Genomic DNA, 20016 nt, shown 5'->3' on the forward strand with positions numbered 1-20016 from the left:
GTGCCGGAGGGATTTTTGCACCACGGCGCCGGATATGCTTAAGATGGCCCTAGCCGGCATGCAGCGGCGCAGGTCGTTGGCAAAGTTTTCTTGCGCAGTGAGGTGGCTGCTTGCCAGCAGAAGTGAAATCATTCCAGCCCTTCTTTGAGGGCGCATTTGTGGTCCTCCTGTACAGCAGCTAGACTCTCTCCTTCCAAAAAAAGAACCTATGTGCTTTCTAAAGGGCGACCAGCAGGCAAACCACGTGGCCCGCCAAGGAGCTCCTCAGAAATGAAACTTAAGTTTTCGTTGATATCATGTGATTTACAGGGACGGAAACCGCCGTATATGGTCAGGGGAGACGAGAAACGCCGGTTTCGTAATAGGAAGCGGTGTAATCCGCTCCGGCGAGGATTTTGTTTGGGAGTACAGTAAAGAAAACACTCCGTGGGGCGGGGCGCGTCCGTGCGCCCGTTCGAAAGGCGGCTGCCTCTGATTGGCCGACGCTGACGGCATCGGAGCCATTCCGAGCCAATGAAATGCGTCCCGGCTTCTCTTATAAGCCGTCGCCGGAGGGGGCGGGAGCGTATTGATGTCGCCAGAATTCCACTACCTGCCGCGCAATAGAAAACACCTGGTAGCAGTACAGGTAACGCACCTTTATATTGGGCGTCTGGAAGCGGGGGTGAGGGTCGCTGAGGTAGAGCAGCTTCAGTGCAGAGCGAGGGAGGAATGACTTGCATCATTTTCTGTCTTCCTTGTTTTAATCATAACATGCACACTTACCTGAGAGTAAGTTCCGGTGAGGTCAGTGGGATTTGCTGCTGAGTGTAGGATTGCAGCAGCGAACCTGTCGAAGGGCAGCTCATAGTTTTGCGCAGGCTTTCTAGTGTTGCTCGCGCGAGCACTGTCTCGCTCTTGAGAACCATTTTTAAGGCTGTTTGGTAAACCGTATTAATTACCCCGTGGAAGCCCCCGTAGTTGAGTTTTATGCTGACATTATCTGTTGTTTGCGCGCCTGACCCGAGGAGCAGCTCCCTGCGTGCCTGCGTTGGTCGAACATATTCAAAGTTAGCATGCTCGTGCAATCCCCACCTGCCCGATGTGCACACTGTCAAATGGCTTGTAAGGACTTTATGTCTGGAGGCTACACGTGTAGGCAACTTTGGGGCAGCACGTGTTGGTCAGACGAGCACACAGTGGACAGCAGTTGCTGCTGCAATCGCTGTCTTCCCCCCACCCCCAGAGCGTTATGAAAAATTATATCTGCACAGACATAGATGTACAGGAGTGGTAAAATAGCTCCTGGGGTGTAGGGAAAGACATACCTTCTATAGAGGAAATTCACCAAGGGTAGCCAATGCTACCCTTGGGATGTTGTTGAGCTACACTACAGCTACCAGTGCCAGCCAGCATAGCCAGTGATTAGGGATGATAAGAGTTGTCCTGCAGCAGCACCTGGAGGGTAATGCCCTGGCTAGGCCAGAGATATTCCATGCCTCGTCCCTGGTACAGAACAGGTTGTAGGAATGAGAATCCCTGGCACAAATTAAGCCTTGCATCATGTGTACCAGCACTGATGCAGTAGTTCCCTGGTCACACTTAGGTTGCCTTTTAAAATGCCTAGCAGTCTAGGTTGCTTCTGTATTTTTGCAAGAGGGATGATAATTCCTCAGAAGAGGACATTGACACTGAACTGCTGAACTGCTGTGTCAATAGGAAGAAAATATTGCAACAGAAGTCAACCAGGACAATGACATTTTTAAGGGAAGTCTCGCCTTTGGCTTCTCAGAAGTAGCTCTTCCCTGTTAATTTTTCAGTAGCACATGTCAGAAGACAGAATACTAGGCAGGTCCTATTCAAAGTTTTGTCAAAGGGCAATTATTGACAGTGCACAAATGGTCCTTTGTCAGCACTACCCAAATATTCAGTAACTTGAAGCCAATGCCTGATTACTCTAAATTGGTGTGGTTCTGAAATTACGTTTGTTTTCTAACCTCCCTCATAAGTTCATAGGGGGAAATTCACTCTGGTTGGAGAGAACATGCCACTGAAAGGGATAGGGTCACCAAGGAAGCTCCCTCAACCCTAATTAGTTGCCCCCTGCTGCACTTCAGACAGCAGAGGTACCTGAAGAAGCATCTTCAGTTATGATGGCACTGGTGTACAGCTGGCCTGGAGTTTTACTGATGAGGATGTAACAGAGGTTCAGCTAATGGGAAGGTAACTGCAGCAAGATATCTTCATCCTAAACTGCTGAAAATGTTGTTAGGAGGTGCACTTTTGTGCAATAAGTGAGGCTGAAATGTGTGGCTGTGGCTGTTTGGAAAATTACTATAAGTTTTAGGGTTGGGAGTAGTTTAGATTTTTGCATCTCAAGCAGGCTGAATTAGGCAGCACATTAGTAAATGAAATGATTGCAAAGACACTGACTGTCTAGCCATAATAATAGACTATGGCGTAATGTTTTTAAGCAGATGTGAACTTTGGGGTGCATCTGTGATGGGGGATTTATTTATTTTATTTTTTGTCTCAAGTGGCAAATATCCCCAGCTTGCCCTGACAGGACTCCTTTTTTTGCTCTTGGACCACATGGCAGCTTTTGTTGCCATTATATGCTTCTGCATCTAGTATGTGGGTGGGGACTTATGGAAGCACTTTTGTAGTGGTTCTGCTCTTATATTGCCAGATTAGTTCCATAGACATTCGCTCTAAGTCCCGCAGGGATCTTATTTACTCTCTCACACATGCTTCTTCACAGCTGCAGGGAATTAGGTCATCATTGGAATATGAAGGACAGTTAATTTTATTTCTCCTTTCCATCTGAAGCAGCTGTGGAGGCTTTTCTGCCCTGGAAAGTGGCTGGGTGAGGTCAGATAAGTTTAAACTCATCGCAGACAAGAAAACGGCTGATGGTTTGATAAAAGAGAAGTAGTGCAAGTCGTTATTCTGGGTGGTTTTGGCACACTTCCTGAAGTGCAAGCGATCATGTTTTTCTCCTGAATTCTCAAGTGGATGCTGTTCGAGGGTGTGTTTATCAGCCCTGATTAATATACCAGTTGCACCTTGTATTGTAGAAGAGCAACTTTATTGTATAATATAATTATATATAATTTATTATTTATACCCCGCCCATCTGGCTGGGCCTCCCCAGCCACTCTGGGCGGCTTCCATAGAAACCAAAAATACACTAAAATATCACACGTTAAAAACTTCCCTGAACAGGGCTGCCTTAAGATGTCTTCTGAATGTCAGGCAGTTGTTTATCTCTTTGACATCTGCTGGAAGGGCGTTCCACAGGGCGGGTGCCACTACCGAGAAGGCCCTCTGCCTGGTTCCCTGTAGCTTTGCTTCTCGCAATGAGGGAACTGCCAGAAGGCCCTCAGCGCTGGACCTCAGCGTCCGGGCAGAATGATGGGGATGGAGACGCTCCTTCAGGTATACTGGACCGAGGCCGTTTAGGGCTTTAAAGGTCAGCACCAACACTTTGAATTGTGCTCGGAAACGTACTGGGAGCCAATGTAGGTCTTTCAAGACCGGTGTTATATGGTCTCGGCGTCCGCCCCCAGTCACCAGTCTAGCTGCCGCATTCTGGATTAGTTGTAGTTTCCGAGTCACCTTCAAAGGTAGCGCCACGTAGAGTGCATTGCAGTAGTCCAAGCAGGAGATAACCAGAGCATGCACCACTCTGGCGAGACAGTCCGCAGGCAGATAGGGTCTCAGCCTACGTACCAGATGGAGCTGGTAAACAGCTGCCCTGGACACAGATTTGACCTGTGCCTCCATGGACAGCTGTGAGTCCAAAATGACTCCCAGGCTGCGCACCTGGTCCTTCAGGGGCACAGTTACCCCATTCAGGACCAGGGAATCCTCGACACCTGCCCGCCTCCTTTCCCCCCAAAACAGTACTTCTGTCTTGTCAGGATTCAACCTCAATCTGTTAGCTGCCATCCATCCTCCAACCCTCCAATTGTGGGAGGGGGGTGGAAGTTCTGGTAATATTTCTGAGAGATTGTAATAGTTGCTGGTGGTTCATGTTGCTGTTATTATGGTATTTAGCCTCATAGAGGACCCTCAGATTTTGCACAACCTAATGCAGAGCTTTCCAGACTTTTCATGTTGGTGACACACTTTTTAGACATGCATCATTTCATGACACAGTAATTCAGTTTTACTAGCAAACCAGAGGTTAAACTAACCCTTTTCCAGCCCTGGGAGGAGTGTGGGGAGCATTTGCACGACATACCTACACACTGCAGCTGGCACAGTGATGTGTCGCGACACACAGTTTGGAAAGCTCTGACCTAATGAATACATCCTGTGCTCGCTTAGTAGCAACTCAACCATACAGTAACTCTGTTTTGTAACATGTAATAAAACCTATCAAAACTACCAAGTCTGCTGACGTGACTTCCGCCTTTTTATTTTCTCTGGTCTGTACAGATTCTGCCTCATGATCTTCCATTAGTCCACAAGACATTAAGCAGTACAAGATTCAGTGTGTGTAGCTGTCATATTTCAACTTCCCACGAGGCATATTTTAAGACTTATTTGACTCCAGAATGGCTGCACCAGCAAGTGAGAGGTGAGTGTTCTTGTGGCAATCAGAGGCATGCAGGCATGGGCGGGGAGGGAGAACTGGGTGCGTGCAAACACACACACACACACACACACACACACACACACACTTCTACACAATAACTCCTGCTGTGTTGGTTGAGTTTGTCAGCCAAAACTGACAATTCTGTCTGCTTGATATAGGATGGCATTTCACACACGCATTGCATTGCATTGCATTGCATTGCATTGCATTTATTTATTTAGTAGCAGCCCATATTAACTAGAACATGCTCAACCGAGTCCTACACGTTTACTTGGAAGTAAGCCAATGTGTTCAGTAGGGCTTACTAGTAGTAATTGAGTTTGGGGAATGCAGACCTTACTGCATGAGATGCCAATGGCCAAACAGTAGCACCATTAAGGGTAGCTAAAATTGAGGTAAAACTTAATATAATAATAGGTCCAGTGTTCTGCTACACTTTTTGAGGTTGCTCCTTTGGTTTCTTGCTCCAGTTAGTTTTAGCTCCTCTTGAGTGTCAAAATCCACTTTATGGCGAGCCTGCGCTTTGGAGTTTGGGCTTACCCAACTACAGACCTCGCCTGTGGTGAGTAGATATGTACAAGTTTCATGATTATTGCGCAAGAATCCAAGTGCACCTTCTTTACCCCAGCCTTGTGACAATAATAATTAATCCAAGCAGTTTTCTCATCAAGGCGAATCGCCCTGATTTTCATGGTTCAAATGGTAGACAAGCTCAGGTTCAGACTGAAGTCCACATCCAACTCAACTGTTGCCCTCCAGCTGCTGATTTGCTGACTCTCTTCACTCTCATGTCTCTGAATGAATTATATTGCTGGGCTGTCCTGTCCAGGAAGCTGCTGCTTTAAAAGTATTTTTGACATTTGTGTGAGGAAAAGTGTTGACTTCCAAGACCAGAGCAACCTGTTGTTTATTAAGAAGTTGCTATGGTAATCGGCATCAGTTTTTGTGTAGGATCCATGTCTTTTCTTTTTCCTAGAGGTCTGACACGAGTGATTTCTGGGGCCATTGTGCCACCTGTGCATCCATCATAATTGACACTGCTGCTGCATGTTGTGGTGATATCTAGGCTACATTCCTCCAGTATTTTTGAACCTCCAGTTCAGTATTTCTCTTTGCTGTTTCAGGGGTCGTCAAAAGGTCCGTTTCTTTGACTGGTTGATCAATGAGATCAACAGTGGAAGATATAAAGAAAGCGTGGCCTGGACTGATGACACCCACACAACCTTTCGTATCCTTTGGAAGCACAATTCAAGGAAGAACCTTGTGGCAAGTGATTACAAGATTTTCCAGGTAATACTCTCGTTCTACTAAGGCTGACTTCTTGCATGTATTTGCCATGGCCAGATTCAGCTAATGGGTTGTGCCGTTTAAGAACTTTGGTAGTGCAATTGGGAAGTCCCCTCTCTCTTGCACCCCCACCAAATTGGCTCTGAGGGGGTTCAGGAGACACCAACCCCAGAACAGCACCAGGAGTGGGGAAGGAGAAGAGAGATCATTCCATCAGGCAAGCAGAATGATCTCTTTAATGCTACGTTGACTTCCTCCAACTCTCTAGTATAAAAGCCATTTCTGGCACCTTAAAAAGACTAACAAATGTATTGTGGCATAAGCTTTCACAGACTGGAGTACAATTTACTAGAGGCTGTAGCTGAATAATATGGCAGATTCTCTGGTAGGCATGCAGGGTGCCCATTTCTGCAAACATGCAATGTACCCTGCCTCTGAAGGCACCCTGCAGCTGCTATAATTTCCATAGTGGCTGCACAGTCAATCCCTCTTCCTAGGGAACTTGGAATTGTAGCTCTGGGAGGGTCACCTAACAACTCTCAGTACTCTTAACAAACTACAGCTCCCAGAATCCTTTGGGGGAAGCCATGACTGTTTAAAGAGGTATGATAGTGCTTTAAAAACGTGGTGTGAATGCGGTCTTCATCAGAATAGTTCTTTCACACTTTTCCATCTTTTCTTCTCCCATGTTTCTGTGTGGAAAGGCGTGGGCTATGGTCAGCGGAAAGTACAATGAAGGTGTACCAGACCCAGCCAGATGGAAAACCAACTTCCGCTGTGCCTTAAACAGTACAAAAAGATTTGAAGAAGTTGTATCGGAATACCCTGACTACCACGTGTACCGAATCATCCCCCGCAGCCGCAACTCTACATCGCCTGTTAATCCTCCTGCCGACACAAGTAAAGACAGAAAAGGGATGCAGGGTTAGGGCTGCAAAACTTTCTTTAACATAAAGTGCTTGATAAATGGCAGGAAGTGTGGGCATCCACCACAGGCTTTCTTTGTTCGTGCTTCAAGGGAATTCCAGTGTCTGAAAAAATTGTAATCTCTTTTAAAAGGGATCAATTGTTAAATCACTCCAGGAATGGTAGGGCTGAGAGGGGAATAAGGGTCTCCTAACAACTCTTAGCACCCTTAACAAAAGTTTCCAGGCTTCTCTGGGGAAAGCCATGACTGCTCAAAGTGGTATGATACTGCTTTAAATGTATAGTGCAGATGGGGCCATAGTTCTCTGCAACCAGGTCATGAAATTATGTATCTTCTCATATTTGCATTTCATCCTGTAACTGTTGTTCGTTGTGTCTTTTTTCCTGTGTGTCTCCTCCTCTCCAAGTCAATGAAAGTAACCATGAAGTTGATCAGTTGCATATGAGCCCCTGCAGTGAGGGATCCCCAGCTCTACACCAGTCTACATCCCAGGTACAATACAGTTGGGCACAATAGGTTTGAGAGGGCTGTGGAACAATTTGAAAGCTATTCAGTTTGGAGCTGGTCAACGCATTGGTGTAGGACTCTAGACCAGGGACTTGTTTCTAATGAATAAACATCCAATAAGTAAGTCAATGTGAATGCAAAAATTATTGGTGGGTGAGGTGTGTTCCTGTTCCTGTTTCAACAACTCCTTGAGCAAGAGAGAACATTGCTGAAGAATTAATGGAAGGACAGGCATCTCAAGTGATGGCAGACACATGAAGAATCCCTGTCTGTAGGAATTCAGTCTGTTAGAGGCAGCTTCTCAGTCAACTTAAAGGTTTTTAAATTGATTAATTCGGAAGCAGTGTTTGTTTCTTATTTTTTTCCAAATTTTACGTATATAAAAATAACAAAGATTATCCAGCAGCTTCAATATATGAACACATGTTCATGATGTTTTCATGGGAAGTTGGGAAGTGTATTGCAGCAAAACAGTTTATGGAGCTGCTGGTGATAATGATGTCATTGCCATGTGGCAGGAAAGAAGGAGCTGTGCCTGCCTGTCTTTGTGCTCCAGTGCACTAGCAAATAGTATTTGTGCAAAGAGTATTGGTCCCATTGCTGGCCAGCTTTGTGCAGCTGATTACAGGAGTAAATCCAACAGACTTTCCAGACTTAATACGTACTGGACATTTTCACAGGGGATGGTTATGTTGCAATTAAGCACAAGCCACTTTAGCAGTGCATTCCTATGCAAGCTGACTCCATAATAGACATGCTTAGGAATGGATCCCAAATTTTGTATTTGAAAACGTACATTACTTTAAATATGTGTGAGAGACTCAAAACGATTGAAACCTTGCATATGAGAAATGCTCTTGAGGTTGTAGCTCTGAGGGAAGCTTCCCCCAGTACTAGGCATGCACAGCTGGTGTGAGGGAGCCTTTGCCCCCAGATGTTGCTGAACCACAACATCTGGCTGAACCACTGGCCATGCTGATGGGAGTTGTAGTTCAGCAACATCTGGAGGGCCAAAATACTTCCCAATCCTGAACGTAAGACAGTTTGGAAGGCCCAGACTAGTTCTTTTCTTTGTTTGGCCTAACTTCAATTTTTGCAAATTAAAAGGCAAGCCTGTTGCTCTGAATCACAAGAGTTGAAAGACGGCTGATTACTAAAAATGTTGAAAGTTCCTGGGATAAGCTGCAATAGTATCATTTCAAGATGCTGAAAACAGCATCTTTTGTATGTATCGTCGTCTTGGAAAAAACTTTATTTTTCTGGTTTACAGCAGGAGATTGATGATATTTTTAAATCCCTGTCACTGGAAAATCCATGCCCAGGTAAGCTGTCAGAACTTCAATGCTCTTTTTCTGGTTTATGAACATAAATTTGGGGTAGATGCTTAGAACATATTTTTGCTATATTTATTCATTTATCACATTTGCATTCCAACTTTCCTCCAGGGATCTCAAGAGAGCATACATGGTTCTCTTCGTCCCCATTTTGTCCCCACAACAACCTTGTGAGGTAGCTTAGGCTGAGAGTGTGACTGGCACAATGTCACCCAGTGAGTTTCATAGCTGGGCAAGACTTTGAACTGTGTTCTCCCAGTCCTAGTCCGGTACTCTAACCACTACACCACATCGGAATGAAACATGCCTGACAGAGCTACCATTGGGAAGCAAGCCTATCCCTGTAGGATCACAACACACCCAGCACAGCAATTGAAAAATATCAGTTGATATTGGAAGATCCACTGGAAGTTCTAAAAAAATGAAAACCCGCACAGGAATCCCTAATCCAACCATTGGGAATTAGGGACTGCTCATGCAAATTTCCAAGCCTGTCATATGGCTTGCATCAAGCCATTTTGCCCACCTCATTAAAAGAAATAATGACCAGAGAAACTAGAGAGAAAGAAGCTTCACAAATGAGTGATTACTTTTGGAACTGTTTCAATAAAAGAATTTTGAATGTGTATACACTTTAAGCTTTAACATGGAAACGAAAACAAAAAACAGCATCGCCACTGTGCAGTTTTCTGCTGGGCACTGGCCTTTAGATATCATTTTTTTAAAAGCTTTGGCAGATGCACAGACAGTTCCCTAGCCCCTGTGGCAACTGAAAAAATCAAGGCATCCCCTTGTTCATCTGACAAATGGGAAACCACTACCCTATCTTGTCCAGAGAGGCACTTTCCAGGGGCATTTTGCTGGCAGTTGTTGGAGGTGGTGCTGAACTAGGTGTGCCTCTGATTGGATTCAGAACAGTGCTGTTTTGGTTGCTTGCTGAAAACACGTGGAAGTCATTCATGCCTTGATAATTTTGCAGCTTGATTCCTATAACGTACTCTGTGTGGGGCTGCCTTGGGTTCAGTTCAGAAGCTGCACCTGGTGCAGAATTAGTTACTAAGCTGCTAATGGAACTTAATCATCTGCAGTACATAGCTCTTGTTTTTGAGGACTGTGCACTATTATGCTACTAGTCCAGGTTTAAGTATTGGTCTATAAAACCTTGCCCCCTATATACAGGTGTGGTCGGGGCAGAGTGTATGCCCGCACTGCCCAGGGCGAGCACGAAGACTGCACCCCCAAGGGGGGAGGGGCGTGGAGGGCACCCTTCCGTGCGCCACAGTTCAGGGTTGGAGAGGGGTGGGGAAGCTGCTGCCCACTCTCCTCCTGCTCTCTGCCACCAGGTCAGGCCTTGCAGCCAAGGAGGCTGGGCATTGACGCCGACTCTCCTGCTATCTGCTGCCAGGTCAGATCTGACCCAGCCACAGAGCCACTACAGCTGGGTGACCAAGGAGGGCTGCTCTCTGCCGCCGGGTCAGAAGAGCTGCCTCCGCCAGGTTTGAGGTGTGCCACGGCCGAGGAGGGGTGGGCGGCAGCGCTGCCATCCACTCGCCTGCTCTCCTCCCCCGGGTCAGGCCCAAGGAGCGGAGCTGCACCAGGCACAGGCAACGCAGTCAAGGCGCAGCTCCTCTAGAGCGGATTTGATATTTGGTTTGATTTTTATGAGCTCCTATTCTGGAGGGCAAGGGACACACGCTGAACCTGGGAGTGGGCATGAGAGATCACTTTCTGATACAAAAGGATGGGGGGTTATTTATCACATACTTGGCACTGGCTTCCGTTTTGTGGGCTCTGTCTGCATATCCTCCTCCTCTAAACTTGCATGAGAAGAAGAGAGAATTTCAAAGGCATTAAAGGCTTTAAAATTAGGACTGGTGCAGCATCCACATCAACATCGTTCTGAACCAGTATAGACTTCATCTGCCCAAATGCATCACTGCTCATGCCTGTTTTACCATCTAGATGTGCTCCAGTGGGTTTTGCAGCAAGCTGGCATGGATGAAGTTTCACAAGTCTCCTGGGCCCCTGTTCCAGAACATCCTCTAGGTAGGTCTGGCTGTGGGCTTGGAAAATCACCTTGCATCTCTTCCTCAGCCTCTGAGTTCTAAGGATGGCTACACATTTCTGTTTCTGGCTGCTGCTCAGATACTTTTAATAACAAATGTGATCTCATGCTCAGGGGCTTTAATGTACAATATTTCGTGTGTGTATATGATGGGGAGTGAGCCGGTGCAGATAGAACCTATATATCCCTACATCTTTCAAAATTTGTTCAAGAGGCATGGCATACAAATTTCACATTGTCTTGTGCTTAATTTGTTATAAAGACTAGTGTGTTCTCTTGAGTTGCATTACTACTACTACTACTACTACTACTACTACTACTACTACTATTTTATTTATACCCCATCCATCTGGCTAGTTACTCTGGGCAGCTTCCGTCATCTCCCTTCCATTGATTTGTTTCTTTTCTACCCCCAATACAGCAGGGGAAGTTGCACATACAATCCCTTGTATCGACCAAAACAGCTGCTTGCCTCTGGTGCCTGGAGTAGTGAGTGAACCACTAGCAAATAACTGTTGTAAAGTAGCAGACGGCTGGCTGGCTGCACATCCACCAAATGTGCATTCCCAGCCAATTGCCGTTCATCCACTGCAGCATCCTCAACAAAATAGACCTCCTGGGATAAATCAAGTTAACCATGTGGGTGAGTAGAGTTACTCTGCAGTCTGCATGTTTGAAATTGTTCCAAAATGAATAATTGTGCTAAAAAGAAATTTTACTGAGCTGCACAGTGGTTTTTGGAGCACTGGAGAGATTGATTCATTGGATCGCCATTTGATTCCTGGAACTTGCATATGATAAACTATTTTAAGATTTTCAGCCTGCTTGAATTAGTATCAGATGTCCAAAGCAAATATGGTAGTTCCTAATGAACAAAAAATCCAGAACGGACAAGGTGTAGCAAAGCTCCTGATTTGCTTTAGCAACAAGCAGAAGACTGTGCTTACCTCCAGACTGCCAGTAGTTTGCCCCAGGGATTCAGTTGCATAACAGAAATTTAAGTTTGTGCCATTAAAGTGAATTAAAGCACTCTAGTGCAAATAATAATAATAATAATAATAATCCACTTTAAAAAGAAACCTTGACTTTTTGCAAGTAGGAAACTGAGGGGGAAATGCACTAAAAGTGTTGGGCTAAGAGGGCACCAGGTCAGCAAAGGCTGAGCTAGGGCATGCATAACATTTGTTAGAATTCCCAAGGTGTTCCTCTTCTGTGCTAGGAGAAGCCCTGTATAATAACAACTTCATTGAACACGTTTTCCTGAATGAAGAACCTCAGGGAAATGGAGTGATGAACAACCTGTCGAGAAATGACTGCCATCTGTTTCCAAACCAGCAAGCCATGGTGGAACAGAACACATTTGCACCTCCAATTGCCCCCTCTCCACTAGAGCAACCCCCCCTTCATGCTGCTCCACTGCAGAACAATGCAGGTTAGTGAATGCATCCTATTTTTGAGCAAGTCCAAAACAAATGTGGAATCATAAGGGGAGCGGGTGTAGGTCTCTGGGCAGCAAGGTCTTAAAGAAGAGGGCCAAACCTCTACAGCACTGTAGGGAATATATGCTGTTTGCTTAGCTATAGCTTATGTGCAGCAGAGCTGTACTGCTAACTGCCTTGAATTTAGCCACACGGATGATAATATAGCTTCCTCTCTGTTGGATATGATGGTTCTATCAATGTACCTGCCGCTACCACCAAATAGCATTTTTCCTCTGTCGGTGTAAGCGTTGTGCTGCACTGCAGATGGCTTGTCAGCCTGCACCCCTTAGCAGGCATGGAGCTAGTAAGCTTCCCCCACTGGATTAAGCATGGTCTTGTCTCTTTCAGGATGTGCCCCTCTCAATCTGGATGTCTCTATCTACTACCGCGGGAAGCTGCTGCACGAAGCAGGAGTAGAATTTAATAGCTGTATGTTCACATACAACCCATACTATGAAATTGGAGGAAACCCGCAGATACAACATGTTCTGTTTCCAAACCCGGAGATCCTTCCTGATCAAAAGCAAGTTAATCATACCTTGACACTACTGAAGAATGTGGGTCTGCTGCTGTACCAGAAGAACAATAAGATCTGTGCCTGGCGAATTGGTCGATGTAAGGTCTTCTGGGCTTTCTCCAAAGAGTTGGACCATACAGCACCGCGTCCTCCAACCAGGCTGTTGGGACGGGAGGAAGAAACTGACATCTTCAACTATGAAAGATTCTGTCAAGGTGATTCTCTAGGAACATGGTATTTCCTCTGTGGGCACGAAATTAAACTGTGTGTTAATGCATGACTCATTTAAAAACAGGCACATGATGATACAGTTGTGAAACTGCTTTTGTTGAGTCATGGAGAAAACACCTGAGACAAGGGTCAGGCCCAAAGGCTTTGATTTGGAACCCTTATGTGCATTAAAACCTCCCCAATGTCATAAAAGGCCTCCCTTAGGGGCCAGTAAGACTTTTTGCTTAGCTGTGATTTGGCCATAATACGGTATTTCAAAAGTGCTTTGTGCAATGAATGGTTTTGGGTGTTATCAGTAGCCTGTGACTTTCATCCTACCCAGGCCTTACCATTTCAGCTTTTATGGATATGAGTGAGATGAGGCTGTTATTGGGTGCAGAATGTATCATTCTCAGAATCTCTGCTCCCCACCCCCTTTTTTAAAGGAACGTTCTAGTCCACAAAGCTTCAGAACTTGGAGCAATAAGCAACAGGTATGGTGGGTTGAGGAGCATGTCTTGACACACAGTTTTGACTGCTTACTGCAGGGTACACATGGCACTAATTGTGGCCCATTTTCATTACGCCTGTCAAGCTTCTGGCAGTGCCAAAGTGAAGAAGAACAGTAATGCTGCTTAATATTTTTGGAGTGGTTTAGAGAATATGAGGCAGTTCACATACCCTATTTTAGTAATCCTTACAGTGATCCAATAAGGTAGGTCAGTGTTGTAGGGGCTAAGAACTGAGCACCTGACCCTAAGGTCAGGGGTGAAGAACCTCTTAGCCCGCCAGGAGGTCCACTTTCACCCACAAGACCTTACCCTAAGCTACGCCTGCCCACCCATCAGCTGACAACACTTGCGACATCATCTGATGGGTGCAAAGGCGGGGTTAAATCCTGCATTGACTACACATACCTGTTCACAGCAGAGAGCAACAGCACACAGCCAAATTGAAACCAATTCAGTGAGGGGTTTGAATCACAGTCCCCTGCTTAAAACAGAGATGGCTTCCCCTATTGTATTAGCAGAGGTTACAAAGTTAACCTGCTAATCCCTTTGCTTGAGCAGGAGATCTCCACTGCTCAGTCTCCGCTGCTTTTGTTATTAAACTATGTTAACAGAACTCATCCACACTTCTGCTTATCCCTTGCTAGGAAGCACGTGTCGGAGCAGTTTTCTGCTTGACCCATACTTTCTAGGCATGGATCAGAGCAGTTTTGCCTTTGCCCCACTCCTTTCCCAGGGAATACCCGCTCTTTAGTGCTAAATCAGAGCAAATGTCAATCCAGAGAAAATCTGGATTGCCATCTGCTCCAATTGAGTGCTAAACAGTGGGTTTCCTGTGGAAAGAGGAAGTGTGGATAAACCCACAGTTCAGACTCCGTTGTCACCTGTGTATAGAAGTCCATTCCTACACGTTAAATCTCTATATGCTGTTGCAGTTGCAAATTGGCACTTGCAAACTTGGGTGAAGAGCTTATTGATTAACTGAAAATCACTTCTGCCTATATCCTCCTGTTATTCCAAAGTTCTTTTCACATAGAAGGTTTATATTGATTTCTTCTTAAACTGGCCTATAATGCAATGCAAACATGTCTAAATCTATATTGCCTAGAGCAGGGATAGCAATATGATGCCCTCCAGATGTTACTGAACTACAGCTTCCTTCATCCCTGACCATTGGGCTGGGCTGATGAGATTTGGGAGTCCAGTATTATTCATTAACCTTCACACATGACACAAGTAGCTGTTTACCAAGACAAGTGAAAACACCTTTGGTTTTTTTATTGCCCTTTCTGTTCATGGATCCCCAAAGTGACTTAGAAGAGCCTTGGATCTTTCTCTTTTGTAACAGAACTGAGGGCTTTCCGCGATGGTCAGAGATGTTCCTCTCCTGACTACACCATCTACCTGTGCTTTGGCCAGTCCTTTGCATCTGACAAACCCAAGGAATCCAAGCTCATCTTGGTGAAGGTGAGCAGAAAGCAGTCCTCTGAAGTTAACAGTGCACAGTACTGCCTTTAGGAATAAAATGACTTTCTAGTCCACTTGTCCAGACAAAATCTGAAGGCCATTTCCACCACTGGTATGGTAGCAAAGCTGGCTTGCTTTCAGAAAAGGAACCACGGTTACTCTGGACTCCCTAGCAAGCATACCTGTGTGATGCATGTGTTCGCAAGCACCTTTGGAGGCAGTGCAAAGTAATGTATCCTCCAAGTAGATTAAGGTGCTGTGCATAATTGTTGCACCTCCCCATCCCCCCAAAAAGTATTTTATTCTTGTAACAACTGTGTGAAGTGGCTTAAGCAGAATGACAAGGTTGCCCAGTGGATTTTAAAATACCATATTCCAACATTTGCCAACTTGGTGCCCTCTAGATATTTTGGACTTCTACTCACATCAGCTCCCAGCTAGAAAGCATGTGGCCAGCAGAAAACCCCTTGGACCTGTGCTTTCTTGCCATCGAACAAGTGGAAGTGTGAATGAGCGGTCCATGTACTTCTAAAGAAGCAGTAGCTTGGGGTTGACCAGTCCCCTGTCTTTTAGTCCTATACCTGTTCCCCTCATGACCCTTCATATTAGTGGCTTTTGACTTAATTCAAGCTCTGATGTATTCATTAACCTACATTTTTCCTGCAACAGGGCAGTGTTCAAAAGGGGTTGTTCGGTGTGCATGCACACACACTAACACACGCTTCTTACTACGTCTCACTGGCTTGTTGATGGCTGGCAGACATCTCTTGCTGCACTGTCTTGTCCCCCCTCCTGGAGGGAAACCAGCTCTATTTTTAGTACCTTGATATCTGTTGGAACATAATGCTGGATCCTTGGCTCACATTCTTCTTGTTGTTGTTTAGTCGTTTAATCGTGTCTGACTCTTCACGACCCCATGGACCACAGCACGGCAGGCACTCCTGTGCCAGGCTCACATTCTTATAAGTACCCAAAAGGTAAAGGTAAAGGGACCCCTGACCATCAGGTCCAGTCGCAAACGACTCTGGGGTTGCGGCGCTCATCTCGCTTTACTGGCCGAGGGAGCCGGTGTACAGCTTCCGGGTCATGTGGCCGGCATGACTAAGCTGCGTCTGGCGAATCAGAGCAGTGCACGGAAACGCCATTTACCTTCCCGCTGGAGCGGTACCTATTTATCTACTTGCACTTTGACGTGCTTTCAAACTGCTAGATTGGCAGGAGCAGGGACCGAGCAACAGGAGCTCACCCTGTCATGGGGATTCGAACCGCCGACCTTCTGATCTGCAAGCCCAAGAGGCTCAGTGGTTTAGACCACAGCGCCACCTGCATCCTTGTTAGGTACTTATAAGTACCTAGTAGGTACCAAAGGCAGATTCTTATTGCTCTGCTGTTTTTGGCTTACCTGGTTGTTGGATGGAGGCAGGTAGTGGTTTTTTAGAGGGTTGGAGATAGTCTGGGAGGGGCATCCTTCTTTTCAATCCTGCTATCTCCTTTGATCAAGCAGGTTTTGAAGGCCCCCAATCCTCTCTGCCAGAAGTGCCATTTGGAGAGGAGTGTAGACATTTGGCTCTTGAAAAAATTGCAGGCAGTCTGTCTTTTGTTTTATTTGGTGTTGGGTGTGCATATATTTTGGGGGGTTTTGAGGACAGCTGCATAGCAAGGAGGTATCTTGGAGTAAGTAGGCAAGCCTTAACGGGCTTTTTTTATGTCTTGCAGTTGGTGCCGATGGTTTGTAAGCAGTGGCATGAAGACCTGCAGAGGCAAGGCTTCTCATCCTTGAACAGTGAAAACTTGAGCCTGCAACTCTCCAACAGCCTGTTTGATATAATAGAGCAGCTAACTACCATGATGGAGATGGATTAGTTCATGTTTCTTGTCAAGATCTCAAATAGTAAGACTGGAGTGTGTGGGTTTGTATGTGTGTTCACATTCGCAAGGGGTCACTTCCACATTTGGCTTGCATGAGGAGCTACAGTAAAACCCACTTTTTTGGTCTCTGTATTCTGTCACCCTGCATAACTTCTGCTTTTTATCTGAGGCTGGAACTAACAGGTGCACATCACCATAGTGGTGCACTTCATAAAGCTTTTGGGAACAGGGTTACAATCAGGGTTGAATTTGCATCCTGCCCTTCAGCCCAAAAGATTCTAGGAAGGTATGTTGCAATTATAAAATAAAAATAAACCAACAACATAAAAGAAAATATTGGGAAACAGATCATAAAAATAACAAAGCCAAAATGGCAATCTAGCAGCGTTCCAGTTCTCAGCCAGTTATATATACACCTGACAAAACAAATGCACTGTCTGTACACCATGCTAAAAACAGGGCTGTGTGTACTCCATGCTAAACAGGGGAAAAAATCTGCACCATGAGATGCAAATTCTGTGTCCTGTAGAAATTGTGCAGGTTAATCTGATTGGCACAACTTGTTCACATTTTGCACGTCTTCATGGGTAAAGCAAGATTGCTGAAGCCCTGCTTCAAACTGCTAAAAAACATTTACCCAGCCACGTCTCTGGCTTCTAAGGGTTCATCAGGCACACTTTAAATCATCTTCATGGCAAGAAATAGAAGGTGAAAGCTGATATTCTCAGGAAGCAGAGTTCTGAGCTCAAACCACAACCTGCAGATTTCCCCCTCTTGGATGCCTTTGACGTGCACACAGCCCTGTTTACCATGCATCTTCAAGTGAAGGAAGATGAGTTTCTCTTCCCCCGTCTCAAAGTTGTAGCTCAGTGGTAGAGCATCTGCTTTGCATGCAGAAGGTCCCAGGTTCGATCCCTGGCATCTCAAAGTAGGACTGGGAGAGAACCATGCCTGGAACCCTGGAGAGCTGCTGCCAGTCAGTGTAGACAGTACTGAACTTGATATACAGTGTCAGACCACTGGTCTAAGGCAGCTTCTTATGTTCCTATTGCCATTTTTTTTTTACCCTTAAAAAAAACCAAAAAATTACTCCTTGCCCTCCATGATACCGGTTTCAGACATTTTTAGCTGGTAATCCATTGCACCAGCTGAAATTGCCTGCAGACGGCAAAGTCACAGGCAGACAGTGCCTGAGAAAGGTCTGGGTGAGCACCTTCTCATGATCTACCTGCCTGCGCCTTTGAGGAAGTCCCCCACCCCTCCAGCTTGCATGAGCCAGACTGGTATGGGGGCCCACTCAGCTAGGAGGTGGGAGGCTTCCTATCCCCCAAAATGAGCAGTATGGGGGCTTCGGCTGGGCAATGTATCTCGGCTGCTTCGATACATTCCAGACACCATGATAGATCAGCATATTGTGGTATTTAGCTGCTGATATATCACAGGGACGCGGGTGGCGCTGTGGGTAAAACCTCAACGCCTAGGACTTGCCAATCACATGGTCGGCGGTTCGAATCCCCGCGGCGGGGTGCGCTCCCGTCGTTCGGTCCCAGTGCCTGCCAACCTAGCAGTTCAAAAGCACCTCCGGGTGCAAGTAGATAAATAGGGACCGCTTACCAGCGGGAAGGTAAACGGCGTTCCGTGTGCTGCTCTGGTGCCGGTTCACCGGAGCAGCTTCGTCACGCTGGCCACGTGACCCGGAAGTGTCTGCGGACAGCGCTGGCTCCCGGCCTATAGAGTGAGATGAGCGCACAACCCTAGAGTCTGGCAAGACTGGCCCGAACGGGCAGGGGTACCTTTACCTTTATATCACAGTGTTGAAAACCAGGTGTTGCCCAGCCCTAGCCCTAAGGCACAGAGTGCAAAAAGAATTCGCAATAATGATATAATAGTTGGGGTGGGCTGTTCCCTTCATAAGTGAACTATTCCAGTCAGTTTGGCTTGCTGGGACTGAGAAGAGCTCACAATGTGCATTATATAAAGGGTCAACGGGGCTTTTTCTGAGTTTTTTTACTTTTCTTACCTACCCACCCACTCTCCTTACCCGAGGTGCTTCTGGGTTTGCTGCAAAAAAATAAATGCAGGCATCCAGGCACCCCAGAATGCTTTTCAGTGTGGTCAGAAGGTGGCAGACTGCCTGAAGGCCAAGCTTTGATTTTTAGCTTTACACTCCTCCTCTCCTCCCTGAGAGGTTTCAGATGGATACTTTAAGCTGCCTGGTAGTTTGAAGGAGGGGGAGCAAACCAGTCTTCCCAGCCCCCTTTTTTTAGGTGCAAGGAGAAGTGTTTTTAGGTATTTATGATGTATGTTTTGCCTGCTATTGGTTTTAACTATTTGTTTAGGAGAAACTCTTTGGTGCTTTGCCTGTTTTTGAAGTGGGAAGAAGGTTCTGAGCATCTCCAATTTTCCTTTTGCAGTATAGAAATTTTGTGGTGCCCATGACAGGTTCTTAGCTATCCATATGTGCCCCAGGGGCCCCAAAAGATATGGAACCCCTGGCTCTATGGGGTAGCAGTGTAATTTGAGAAGTGAATCTCCTGCAATCTTGGTGAGATATACGCTCAGAGAGCTGCATGCCAGCACTGTTTGTGACACTACGAGGCATCCTGAAGTGCCCACTGATATTTATACAGAGCAGTTCTTTGATGTGGGATGATGACCTCTGTCTGTCTAGCCAACTGCACATCTCAAGGGGCAAAGCAGCTCCTCCATCCACTTATGTTTGTGTCCACAAAGGAAGTGGGTGTGTCTTCAGCTGGGCAGTTTTATCTCAAATAGTTAAGATGGTTAAGATTGTGAGGGTTGCAAGCCTAGTCATGGGCAGCTGTGTAAGACATAGCTGTGCAACAAATGTGCATTGGTTTGAACTGGAGTTCTCAGCTCTGGCAGTGTAACTCTTCTATGAGGGGCTTGGGAGCCAGGGCAGGTCTTGGTGATGACAGAAAACTTACCTTGCTATATTAGTTTAAACTGCCTTCATTTGAATAGCTCCCAGGGGGCTTCCGCACAGTTGTTTTTATCTGGAGAAGGATGTCCCACACTCTTCGCTCACTTCCAGTTTAGAGGAAGTGTGTAGCAGCAGTTCTTGATGGGTAAAATCAAGACCTGCTCTTCCCTTTTGATATGATTTGGCAGTCATGTAATAACTTTACCCTAATGTTCTTATGAAGGGAATCTTATTTAAATATCTCTGCAGTTTTGTGCCTCCTGCTTTAGGAGTTAGAGAGCTCTTGCATGGATGTGTCCTAAGATGCTCAAGTAGT

General features: G+C 45.9%; 1 protein-coding gene and 1 non-coding gene across 4 annotated transcripts; both read left to right on the forward strand.

The window, feature by feature from the left end:
- Window positions 1–453: 453 nt before the first annotated feature.
- IRF7 (interferon regulatory factor 7) lies at window positions 454–17071 on the forward strand. 3 transcript variants are annotated; one of them, XM_053395056.1, is made up of 12 exons: window positions 456–628; window positions 4423–4564; window positions 5707–5872; window positions 6574–6769; window positions 7204–7289; window positions 8578–8626; window positions 10601–10684; window positions 11125–11346; window positions 11923–12135; window positions 12533–12916; window positions 14769–14887; window positions 16604–17071. In XM_053395056.1, exons 2-12 carry the CDS (start codon window positions 4542–4544, stop codon window positions 16748–16750), a joined length of 1689 nt encoding a protein of 562 aa, XP_053251031.1. In that variant the 5' UTR covers window positions 456–628; window positions 4423–4541; the 3' UTR covers window positions 16751–17071. The 3 variants fall into 3 exon arrangements, with proteins under 3 accessions (XP_053251041.1, XP_053251031.1, XP_053251022.1); XM_053395047.1 differs by having other exon boundaries at window positions 457–628; window positions 8575–8626; XM_053395066.1 differs by lacking the exon at window positions 14769–14887 and having other exon boundaries at window positions 454–628; window positions 8575–8626; window positions 16604–16722.
- Window positions 17072–17615: 544 nt separating this feature from the next.
- TRNAA-UGC (transfer RNA alanine (anticodon UGC)) lies at window positions 17616–17683 on the forward strand. The gene has a single exon. It is a non-coding gene; the product is annotated as a tRNA-Ala (tRNA).
- Window positions 17684–20016: the final 2333 nt, after the last annotated feature.

Source organism: Podarcis raffonei, chromosome 1, assembly GCF_027172205.1.
Source record: "Podarcis raffonei isolate rPodRaf1 chromosome 1, rPodRaf1.pri, whole genome shotgun sequence".
NCBI lineage: Eukaryota > Metazoa > Chordata > Lepidosauria > Squamata > Lacertidae > Podarcis > Podarcis raffonei.

Excerpts from the sequence above, each read along its gene's own strand:
- IRF7 (XM_053395047.1), top strand. The coding sequence starts at position 4,542 with ATGGCTGCACCAGCAAGTGAGAG. Across the intron at positions 7,290-8,574 it reads TACACCAGTCTACATCCCAG|CAGGAGATTGATGATATTTT; the intron begins GTACAATACAGT and ends TCTGGTTTACAG. Across the intron at positions 8,627-10,600 it reads ACTGGAAAATCCATGCCCAG|ATGTGCTCCAGTGGGTTTTG; the intron begins GTAAGCTGTCAG and ends TTTACCATCTAG.